Raw genomic sequence first — 12,491 nt, 5'->3', positions numbered from 1 at the left:
AGAAGAGGCGATAACATGAAATTGTTTACTTTCCCTTATCTGGCCTGTCTGACCTCCACTGCTATACCTCCCCTTGCCCAAGGCTTGTCCAATCTGACTGGCTCCCCAAATACATAAAGAATACTACAGAAAATTAAAGATAAATCAGGCGGGATTAAAAAAAACACCCAATTTACTCAGGCAGCAATAAAGTGTACAAGTGCACTCAATGGCAGCAGTAAGCCAGAGCTAATAAAAGTTCAACGTGCTGAAAAAAATATCAGTGCTAAGAGAAAAAGGTACAAAGATAAAGACAACAGTGGGAGCAAAAGAACCCTCAGTTCATAAAACAAGGTTTTATGATTTTAAGCAAAATTATCTGACTCTGAGCTTGTTTCAAAGGTTTACTTGTTTCTTGAGAGAGATTTGCCAATTGGTTTCCAGGCCTGATTCAAAGTTTTGGTGCTGACCTTTAAAGCCCTAAGCAGCTTCTCTGGGTGCTGCCACCCACAATGGTGTGACTGGTGGATACCAGGCAAAGTGCCTTCTCTGTAGTGAGAAGAGATGGCCCCCCCAGTCTGTGGAATACTCTTCCCAGGGAGATCCACCTGGCACCTTTATTGTATACATTTAAATGTCAGGTTAAGACCCTCCTCTTTAAGCAGGCATTTAATCTTTAATCTGTTGCTGTCCTTGTTATTGCTGGCTTCTCAGTGTTTTAATTTTTTAACTGTTTTTAATGTTTAATATTGTATTACTTTGATACTTTTATTCTATTTTTATTTTTTGCTATTTTGTTGTTTGGCTTTATTTATTATTTATTTATTAAATTTATTAATCGCCCATCTGGCTGGTCACCCAGCCACTCTGGGCGATGTACAACATATAATAAAACAGTTTAAAACAATAAAATTTGACAATAAAAATATTTTCTAAAATACCCTAACCCACCCCAAATGCCTGCCTGAACAACAATGTTTTTAATGCACGGCGGAAGCTCATTAAAGAGGGGGCATGACAGAGTTCCTTGGGGAGGGAGTTCCACGGAGTGGGGGCCACCACAGAAAAGGACCTTTCCCTCATCCCCACCAGTCTAGCTGTCCTGGCTGATGGGACAGAGAGAAGGCCATCCGAGGCTGATCTTGTTAAGCGGCCTGTCTGGTGTTGCTGGAGGCGCTCCTTAAGATAGGCTGGGCCGGAACCATATAGGGTTTTAAAGGTCAAAACCAACACCTTGAATTTGGCTCGGAAAACAACTGGTAACCAGTGCAACTCCTTCAGCACTGGAGTGATGCCATCTTGCCAGCGGCTGCCTTTAATCAGGCAAGCCGCCGCGTTCTGTACCAGCTGCAGCTTCCGAACCGTCTTCAAGGGTAACCCCACGTAGAGCACATTACAGTAGTCTAAACGAGAGGAGACCAGGGCATGTACTACCGATGGGAGCAGATGGTCGGGAAGGAAGGGGCACAGCCGCCATATCAGATGGAGTTGATACAGTGCTGTCCGGCTCACGGCTGACACCTGAGCCTCCATGGACAGCTGGGAGTCCAAAATGACCCCCAGGCTGCGGACCTGGTCTTTCAAGGGTAGCCGTACGCCATTCAACACCAGGTCAACATCCCCCAGCCTCCTCTTGTCTCCCACCAAAAGTACCTCGGTCTTGTCAGGGTTTAGCTTCAGCTTATTCCTCCCCATCCAGCCTCTCACCTTCCCCTGACATTTGGACAGGGATTCTACAGCCAACCTTGGTGAAGATTTGAACGAGAGGTAGAGCTGCGTGTCATCCGCATACTGATGACACCACACCCCAAACCTCCTGCTGATAGCCCCCAGCGGCTTCACATAGATGTTAAATAGCATTGGGGAGAGGATGGAACCCTGTGGCACTCCACAAGTGAGTGGCCACGGGTCCGAAACCTCCTCTCCCAGTATTACCCTCTGGTACCTGCCGGAGAGGAAGGACTGGAACCACCGCAATATGGCGTCTCCAATGCCCAATCCCTCCAGGCAGTCCATAAACCCCTCCAGGCTTTATGATAGCAAACCACACTGAGGGCATTTATTTATAATAAAGAAAGAATACATAAATACATACATTTGTTGCAGATGTCCTTTAAAATCAAGTAGTTGGCTGTAAACTCAAGTTATATGTCATATTTTCCCATACAGACTGTGGAGCTAAAGATCTGAAAGAAAATGATGTTTTTGTATACGGCACTAACCTGTAAGATGGACGGCGTGCGAGGATACCTCTAGCTTTCTGTGAAGAGTCTATACTATCTGAGGAATCTTGTGACTCCTCACTCTCTGACAAAGACGCCTGAAAGAAATAAACTGTGTCATTTTCTTGAGTAACATAAGAGACCACAGGGCTCAGCTTTCAGGTATACCAAGTACAACTGTCAGATTGTCAACAACCTGCAAAAGCAGATTGTCAACAATTTGCAAAGAGTTTTATTACTAGGTTTAGAGTTAACACATTTCATCAATGGAATAAGTTATGCTTTTTTTAAGTAGTTGTATCTTTATAGTTTTAGTTTTTCTGATGCCAGTTTCTAGCTTCTGCTGCTAGTTGTTTATTGTACTGTTCCTCTTGGTTAACATGGATTCTGGATGTTATCTTCTTTTTACTGTATGATGCCCTGAGAGCTTTTAGTATAGAGCAACCAATACCTTTTAGAAATATATAAATAATGCTAAGTATATTTATAGCTATTTTTAACTAGAATTTTAAACACAATCCTATATAGACACCAGAGTTCTGAAGTAATTCATAGGAGTGCAAGATGAAAACAAAACCTAAGAAAACGTGTATGAACCACAAACACTTTATCTGCAGACCCATGAGAAAATATATTTGGATCTGGTATGTTAAAGAGATGACAGCTTACTTCCAAGTCAAATACTGTCAACATTAAGAGGTAAATTGTCTCTAGGATTCAAAACCAAGCATGTATGATGTGGAAAGAAATGAGGATTGGCCAATGCTTATGTAGGTCTTCTAAGGTTGAAAATCAGAACAACACTTAAAAAGAAAAATCTCTAATTTTGCAGCGAAGTCTGTAGCAATGTAACAGTATACATTCAAGGCTCCAAACTGAAAAAACACACATTTAGATAAGCCAGAATTTTTGTGGAGGAAGGTAAAGAAACAAAATAAACATGTACAGGCTTCTCACGGACTCCCTAGTTTTTATTCCATGTGCAACCTTTGCCAATTTGGCAAACACTGATAGCTTTTCTGCTGTTCCCAAAGAAACACAAAACTTAACAAAGCTCTTTTATTCACAATTAACTGGTGATGTAGCAACATAAGATCCACAGGGAAGCACATAGTTCTTGGAAAATTATGTTGATCAAGTCAAACAAAGGGAAGGCTACTATTAGTAAATGGAGCTAGCCTTCCCCTTGTCTTCAATCCAGAAACTGCAGCGTTTGTATCCTACAGAACTCAGAAGAATGATTCCTCTATATAGAAACAAAATGATTGCTTTCAAATCTTTGAGAAATGTATCATACAAACCACATAGACACTTTATTTTTAAATAACCAAACAACACCAGAAGGGCATGCGCTTTAACAGAAGACTTACAAGCTTTCTGAAAAACAAAGACCCCAAAATATCAGTGTTTAAAACATGCTGACATATTTGCTATTTCTTCCTCCCATAACAGCCTTTTCTGGTTTGGACTTTCTTTTTGTTTTCAGTTTTATATCTCAATCATTTGGTACACATCATCCTGAAGACTTGAAATACCGCATGGGGAGAGCAAACCTATAGACAGTGTATGAGGGAGCCATAGGATAGTTCAGATTCCTGGATCTGAGATCAGAGACCGCACTCTGACCTCAGACCAGGAGTCCGAGCTCCCCATCCCCTCCCCCTTGTAGCTGGCACAGAGAGAACTACGCCGGCTGCCTGTCTGAGACTGCAAGAGCGACCTTGGAGGGAAGGTAAAGGGGGCATTCCCAAGAATGGGGAGGGGACTGAGGAGGCTGGCCTCTAAGGAATCCTCTGGCCTGCCCAGCCTCCTTCCCTGCCCCTCCCTGATGCCTCAGCTAGACAGACAAAAAAGCCCAGCCAGCGGAAATGCAGAGTGGGAGGAGCACAGAGGCAAACATCACCTCTGCAACTCCTGCTCTGCACTGGATGACTGTAAACGTCCAGGTTCAGAGGCTTACAGCCATCCCCATAGGATTGCGCCCTAAACCCATCCGAGGTCTTATATGTGTAACCATCAGTAACACCTACTGCCTCCAAAAGGTGGAGGTGTTACAAGTCCCACTAACCCTATCATATTTTCCTACCCGAAGCTTCTCCTACTTGTTCCAACCAAGCTCTGGTCATGCATGCCCCTTATTTCAGCCAAGACGGAATGTTGTGGTGTATTCCCAACCTCTAACAGTTGTGCTCCTGCCCAAACCCACAGCCAGTCTGTAACAGGAGCCTTGTAGGGCAATGTGCAGCTCATTGGGCCGAATAGTTCCGGGAGGAGAAAAAAGAACCTTTCTTAAAACTTCCCACCTTCCTGAAACCTTCCTTCGCTATGATGTGCTAAAGACTCAGGTTCAGTGCACCCTGGAGAACATGTTATTGTTATATAGCAGGGGGTGGGAAAGGTTTCTCATCAATGAGAAAAGAAATGCTGTCCTTTCTCCCCTCCTGTAACATTTCCTAACAGCACACAGATGAGTTCTTTAACCTCATGGCACACATCCCATCCAAACCTCCTGCTCTCCCTGGTATTGGTATACACTGGGGAATTGATTTCTTGCTAGTGGGAAGTGGAAAAGAGGAAAATATGTCCCTTTCCCCTTTTCATCTCTCTCACGAAACCTTCCTGTATACTGCAAAGAAAGGTGTTTTTTTTTAATTTTATGGTGCACTTCTCACTCATGCCTGTTTTTGACATTTTTCCCCTGTGGTGTGTAAAAACACAGGCTCCTTGCAGCAAGACTTGTGGGACTGCTGTCTCAGCAAGATTTCATCTGTCATTAGCTCTGAAGTGGTGTCTGGAAGGGAAAGGTTATTTTTGGTCATTCCTCCTTTCCCCTGCAATTCTGCGCTGCGGGGTTGGGGGGCCCTGGAACAGTTTGGGTGGCAGTACAGGAGGATGCAGCAGGAATCAGCAAAATCACTTTCTCCTCTTCCTTCAAGAGGAGCAACTGCTGGATTGCAGTCCCTTCTGCAAGTGAAAGGACCCCTTAAGTCTGCAGGACAACTCTGGATCCAACCTACAGAATTCAGAGAACAGAGATAGCACAACCTTTAAAACAGGCAGCTGCTGTCCAATGAGAAATCACCAAGCATCCCAGCTAGCCCAGCTTGGCTCTGTTACGCTACCCCTCCTCCACACAGCAACAGCACAGCCACTGGTGTGATACCCCTGCTTCAACTGTGGAGGCACGCTGGAGCTGAAGCCAAAGAAACCTTCCACACACCTGCCAGTGCTCTGTCCCAGACCAGGGCCTTTAAAAAACCCGTAAACTGCTATCTTGAGTTCAAACATTAAAAAATTCATCTTAAAGGCCAAAGTAATAAAAATAATTTGCTCTTCAGATCGTGGTTTGGCACAGTGTCTGCTTTGCATAGTGAGTAGCGACTGGTAACGCTCAATAAATACATGTAACCACGTTGACCTGAGAACTTGAAAATATAAACAGGGAAACTCTTGACAGTGAGTTGAAGACCCAGGTACAGAACTTTCAAGACCCATGCATTATTATTCTTTATTTGCTTATATAGCTCTATCCATGTGCAATGTGCTTGACAAAGTACAAGGAAGACGACAGGTCCCTGCCCTAATCTAAAATTCAATGTAGTGGAAACAACAGGAGTGGGAGGAGGAGTATACGTGCAAAGAATGTGCAATTCTTTCAGTGACACAATGACTTTCTCTTGAATGAGTTGCCAACCAAAAGACCATAGCTCGACCATAGGAATGGAGGAGAAATTTGCTTGGTTTGCATCTTAGTGCAAACTTACCTAATCTGAACTTCCTGAGCCAAGATGAGAACTGAAACACAGTAATATTTTGTGATGCAGCTCTTCAGTAAAAAGATGCTTACAAAAATATGTATATTATGAAAAAGTGTTTTAAAAGTGTATAATATTATACAAAATGTGTATATTAAAAAGTGTGTATAAAATGCCAATATTAGGAGAAATGTGCACCGAAATGTGTATGAATGTTTGTGCAGACTTTTTTTTTAAATTGCAAACCCATGCAGAAATGGGATAAAACTAACTTAAGGTTGGGAAAATGAGAAACTGAGGAAAACTGAAATGGATAGATTCTTCCATCTCTCCTCAGTGCTAAAGTGAATGTTTTGTACATAGAAGGTGCAAGGTTCAATCCCTGGAATCTCCAGATAGGGCTTGGAAAGACACCTGTCTGAAACTGTGAAGAACAGTTATCAGTCAGTATCAGTGACAGTATCAGTCACTAGTGTGCCAGATAGACCCATGTTCTGATGTGGAATAAAGCAGCTTCCTATGTTCCTAATGAGCTGCATGGGCCCACTGCTGTTCCTAGAGCCAAGTGGGGTTGGGAGTTACTTGCAGTTATCAAAGTGCAACCTTGTGAAGGGTGGGAACATCTTGCTCTGCCTGTACAGACACATCAGGAATACTTCCACTTCCTTACAGTACATACATCAGTGGTGGGCAACTTGTGGCCCTCCAGATGTTTTGGCCTACAACTTCCATGAGCCCTAGCCAGCATAGCCAACAGTGAGGTATCATGGGAGTTGAGGTCAAAACATCTGGGGGGCACAAGTTGCCCACTGCTGATGTACAAACTCCATAAACTTGCGCCCAGCTGAGCTGTTCAGGTTGGGTAGGGAGCTGAGTCAGGCCCCCCCCCCCCAATCCAATCTTAGAGCCTTCAGTAGCTTGCTGTGACGCCTTTAATGAGTTTTTTGCGGATAAAATCTCTCAGCTACAAGCCGACTTGGACATTGTTGTGGGGACAGAAATCAACAGTGGGGTGTCCAGACACTCTGCTTTCATGATTAAACTGGATCATTTTCAGCTTGTGACTCCTGATGATGGGACAAGCTGCTTGGTTTGGCCAAAAAGATAGCTTGCCCTTCGTATCCCTGCCCATCCTGGCTTGTAGTCCAGGGAGGGGAAATGGTAAAGCAATTTTTGCTGAATATTATGAATGCCCCCCTAAGGGAAGGTAATTTTCTATTGTGTCTTAAAGAAGCAATTGTTAGACCGCTTCTGAGGAAGCCTTCCCGTGACCCCCTAAACTTCAATAACTATAGGCCAGTAATTTAAAGAGGAGAGTGCAAAAGCTGGTTTGAAACGCAACATTAAAAAAACGAAGATCATGGCATCTGGCCCCATCACTTCCTGGCATATAGAAGGGGAAGAAATGGAAGCAGTGACAGATTTTACTTTCTTGGGCTCCAAGATCACCACAGACGGTGACTGTAGCCATGAAATTAAAAGACGCTTGCTCCTTGGGAGGAAAGCTATGGCAAACCTAGACAGTATAGTAAGAAGCAGAGGCATCACCTTGCCAACAAAGGTCCATCTAATCAAAGCTATGGTTTTCCCAGTAGTAATGTATGGCTGTGAGAGCTGGACTATAAGGAAGGCTTAGCGCCGAAGAATTGATGCTTTCGAACTGTGATGCTGGAGAAGACTCTTACGAGTCCCCTGGACTGCAAGGAGGTCAAATCAGTCCATCCTAAAGGAAATCAACCCTGAGTGCTCATTGGAAGGACAGATAGTGAAGCTGAAGCTCCAATATTTTGGCCACCTAATGCGAAGAGAAAACTCCCTGGAAAAGACCCTGATGCTGGGAAAGACTGAAGGCAAAAGGAGAAGGGGACGGCAGAGGATGAGATGGCTAGATAGCATCACCGATGCAATGAATATGAACTTGAGCACACTCCGGGAGAGAGCACAGGACAGGAAGGCCTGGCGTGCTATGGTCCATGGGGTCACAAAGAGTCGGGCGCGGTGTAACGACTGAACAACAAAAAATCGAGAGGACAGTGTCCATTCAAGTCCAAGCAGTCTTGGATGAAACTGATTACCTGAAACCCATTTCAAACTAGCTTCAGAGTGGGATATGGAGTTGAGACTGCCATGGTCAGCTTGGTGGATGATCAATAGTGGGAATCAATAGTGCATCCCTGTTGATTCTTTTGGATCTCTCAGCGGCATTCGATACCATCGACCATGGTATCCTTCTGGAATGCCTGAGAGAGTTGGGGGCACTGCTCTGCAGTGGTTCCACTCCTTTCTCTGAGGTTGGCTCCAGACGGTGTCACTCGGGGACAGTTGCTCCTCGAAAAATGAACTATTATGTGGAGTCTCTCAGAGCTCCATTCTATCCCCAATGCGATTCAATATCTACATGAAACTTCTGGCAGAAATCATCAGGAGGTCTGGGGCTGGGTGTTATCAGTATGCTGATGACACCCAAATCTATTTCTCCTTATCATCTCTATCCAAGGAAGGCATGACTCCTCTGAATGACTGCCTGAAGTCGGTAATGGGCTGGATGAGGAGAACAAGCTGAAGTTGAACCCAGGCAAGACAGAGGTGCTCATCGTGAAGGTCCTAATTCAGGTATTGAGGTATGACAGCCAGTTCTGGATGGGGCCGCACTCCCCCTGAGGGAGCAAGTTCGTAGCCTGGGGGTGCTTCTTGATCCAGTCCTGCTCCTGGCATCTTGGGTGGAGGCAACAATGAGAAGTGCCTGTTATCACCTTCGGCTGATATGCCAGCTACGCCCATTCCTGGGACATGTAGACCTGGTAACAGTGGTGCACATGCTGGTAACCTCTAGGCTTGATTTCTGTAATGCACTATACTCAGGGCTGCCTTTATATTTAGTTCAGAAACTTCAACTGGTACAAAATATGGCAGCCAGGTTGCTCTCTGGGACATCCCGTGGAGAGCATATTACACTGGTTTTAAAATCTTTATGCTGGCTGCCAATTTGTTTCCAAGCAAAATATAAAGTGCTGGTTCTTACCCTTAAAGCCTTACATGGCCTAGGTCCAAGGTACCTTCGGGAGCACCTTCTCCCCTACATCCCAGTCTGCCACCTAAGGTCCTCTGAGGGCTCTCTGCTGCAGCTGCCTAATGTGAGATTGGCTGCCACACGCAAGAGGACCTTTTCCTTTGCTGCCCCTCAGCTGTGGAATGACCTGACGGTTAAATGCATCTGCTGACCTCTTTGAAGGTTTTTAAGCAGGCATTAAAGACTCTATTATTCCACCAGGCCTTCCCTTTTTAGAACTCTTGTTCCTTTTGCTAACTTTTGCATACTGTTTTTAAGCAGTGTTGATTTAGTGTTGGACTTTTAAAAATTGTTTTGAGTTCAAAGTTGTTTATGTATTGTTTGTCCATATGCTTTTATGTAAATGGTTTTTAAACTTTGTTTTAATGTTTTAACTTTTGTAAATCGCCCAGAGAGCTTGGGCTATTGAGCAATATAGAAATAAATAAATGAATGAATGAATGCTAAACATGGATCAGTCTGCATCATTAGTATGTGAATGAGCATTAGCCACCATAGGTTATGCCACCATTTTGAATTGCTTGACTGATGCTAAGAACATAAGAAGAGCTGTGCTGGATCAAACCAAAGGCCTATCTAGTCCAGCATTCTGTTCCCACAGTGGCCAATCACATACTTATGAGATGCCCACATGCAGCACATGAGAGCAACAGCACCCATCTACTAATGTTTCTCAGCAACTGGTGTACCAGAGGCATACTGCTCCTGATACTGGAGGTAATGTGCAGTCATCATGACAAGTAGCCATTGATAGCCTTCTCCTCTGTGAAGTGCTAGATGCTTTACAAATACAAATGATGTAACTTGCTACAAAACATGTGAACTCATGCTGATATTATTTTATTTTATATCTTTCAGATATTATATACACTCTCTATTGTATACAAATCCTGTTCTAAATAAATAAATATATTCCTTTCCCTTCCCATTCACTATCCCTTTTGTGTCTCATTTTGTTAAAAGCTGTAACTTTTAATTACATGGAACTTTTTAATTACTATGGAATAAATAAGAACAATAACAATCCCCAATAATCACGCAGGGGCTTGGTTTTGCTACATTGCTTTTTCATTTCTCTTGCCTACCTTTGGAGTAGATATCACTGTTTTACTGGCAGTGCTAGATAGGCTAAAATGCACTAAAGCAAAATTCAGATGAACCTGACAGCAAGTGCCCAAAGGAAGTCAGTAATTTACCTGCACTGATTGTCCTTGTGGCGAGTGAATGACAGAGGAGGTCTGAGCTGTATGAATGACTCCCTGGACCTGATCTCCAGAAAGCTGTACTACTGTCAGTGGAGTTGGACCTCTAAGGGACATCTAAAATAAATCAGGAGTTTATTAGCCAAATCATTAAATATAGGCAATAAATATATAAGCACCTACATATACATTTCATTGAGGTTGTGGGTGGGGGGAGCAGAACTGAATTGTTATTGGGGCAGATGCCCCATTTACAACAACTTTTAAAAAGTGGTTCTATTTAGCCAAGTATAATTTTGAGGCTTGAAGGGTGTCAGTTACTGTATGCATTTTACATGAGATCACACTAGATTCCTCAGTGGCCAGTCAACATCTATGACTTTCAGCACTAGTAAGCTCCATTTACTAAATCTAATAGAGTAGTTAAGTTCCACTTTTGAAAATAAAAATAAAAATTTATGCATAGACATACAGAACTTTCTTAGGCAAAACACAACATATGGTAAAACCATGATGGAACTATTTTAAGTAACTGTTCCTTTAATCTTCACAACTACTGTAAGAAGACATGTGTTTACTGACTTGGCTGGGCAAGTAAAGCTCTGAAATCCAAAGAATCTTCAACAGGATCGAAAGACACTAATTCTGGAGTGCCATCTAGCCAGCACAACTACTGCACAGCCTCTGTTCTTTTCAAGCAGGGCACATGCATAAGTCCCATTAAAATGAACGAAGACTACACAACATCAGTGCTTGGTGGACTGCGCCTTTTGTTTTGCTCCTGTCTTCTTCACTTGCTAGGGCCAATCAGGCTCTTGGAAGCAAAAATGTCTAAACACATAACTTAACAGCAGATTAACCATGATTTTTTCAATAGCTGTGATTCTGTGGTTAGAAGATAACTTTTCAGAAATACTCTTGAATTTGTAACTCTTAAATTAAAAAAAAACATGGAGATGCTCAGCAATATTTAAAAAAAATAATCAAACCTTCCCATTTCACTGCTGAGCTGGTCAACCTAGGTGATCACTGAAGAGGATCTAAAACCAACAGAGAAGGAATGTTTGGATTTTATTGGACATGCCAATATCTAATGTATCTGGATGCATTTTCAATTTTGCTCAGGAAGCACATGATTAACTAAAATCCCTTGAAATTACACACACACATTTACTGAACTGATAAAAAGCAATATTACACAGGGAAATTACAATTCACCTACTTAAAAATTCCTCAGATTCCCTGACCTTATGAAGCTTTCTTTACCTGTTGAGAAACACGAGAAAGCTGAGCTGTCTGTGGAGTGGTACCTTGTAAAGATGTTGCTTGTGGGGGTGTTGCTGAATTGTTACTGCTCCTTTTGTGCGCCTCTTCCATAATCGGCCTACAAGAAACCAAAAATACAGCAAAATGCACAATTTGATATTACGGAGAGACTGAGTTTTTAAAGGAGCACAAGAGATCATTATAACAAACCACTGTTTTATTGGCAAGTACTGTCTTGGCACTACCCACAGTTGTGTTTGCCAGCCAATTGTCACAAGAATATTGTGTCTGGGGCTGTCAATATGTGCAATCCAGCAATATTTAGAGATGCCTGAGCCTTGCTGAAACCAAGGGAACTTATGCAAATAGAACCCTTTTAAATCTAAGTTATGGCAATGAGACTTAGACACATGCTACTTCTCCTGGATTACACCCACTGACAAGTGTTCTGGACACTACCATTACTGCTGCTATGACTTTCTGGACCTTCAAGAAACCTAATGGGCTTCGCTGAGCTAGATTGGTCTGAGTCCGTGTAAGGTAGTTCTTTATATCCTTATGTGAGCAGCAGTTATTTTGTACAGTACTGTGATAATTAACTACATACTCCTAATTATTCATATTTTCAGAACTATCTTCCGTCATAAATTCTACTTGCTTCTACTTTTTATTGGAATGAAAAAATAACATATTTATATTATAAAAATATCAAGAGCTGTTTTCTAAAATGTGTTGGTGGGGGGTCCCCCTGCCCCTCACCTAGGCACTTCACAGCTATATTAATAGTTAGGACCTGTAAGGCACAAAGAAGGAGTGTGAGGGAGAGGGACAAAGGCAAGAGTGGCAGCTACATTGGTGGACAGTGCCACAATGCCTGTTTCGTAGGTCTATGATGACTTGTTGGTTGAAGGGAGAAAGTATTTATAGATATACAAAACAGGAAACAATTTTCTCTATCTTAAAAAAAATCAAACCAGAGAACCATGAGAGTCTCTCT

The 12,491-nt window shown here is 42.7% G+C and overlaps 1 protein-coding gene across 7 annotated transcripts in view; it reads right to left on the bottom strand.

The window, feature by feature from the left end:
* ATF1 (activating transcription factor 1) overlaps window positions 1-12,491 on the bottom strand; it is a 35,304-nt gene that overhangs the window by 7,599 nt on the left and 15,214 nt on the right. The window contains exons 1-4 of one of the 7 annotated variants that reach the window (XM_084837185.1): window positions 11,539-11,553; window positions 11,218-11,268; window positions 10,223-10,345; window positions 2,202-2,299 (exon numbers count right to left, since the gene is read on the bottom strand). In XM_084837185.1, the coding sequence (XP_084693311.1) occupies window positions 2,202-2,299; window positions 10,223-10,345 (221 nt within the window). In that variant the 5' untranslated portion in view covers window positions 11,218-11,268; window positions 11,539-11,553. Of the gene's footprint in view, window positions 1-2,201; window positions 2,300-10,222; window positions 10,347-11,217; window positions 11,269-11,494; window positions 11,792-12,491 lie in introns of those variants that run through there. The other 6 variants (XM_084837184.1, XM_084837182.1, XM_084837181.1 and 3 more) reach the window with 6 other exon arrangements.

Source organism: Heloderma suspectum, chromosome 2, assembly GCF_057233095.1.
Source record: "Heloderma suspectum isolate Gila_16-S chromosome 2, 16-S_ref, whole genome shotgun sequence".
NCBI lineage: Eukaryota > Metazoa > Chordata > Lepidosauria > Squamata > Helodermatidae > Heloderma > Heloderma suspectum.
This window is presented reverse-complemented; position numbering and strand designations above follow the sequence as displayed.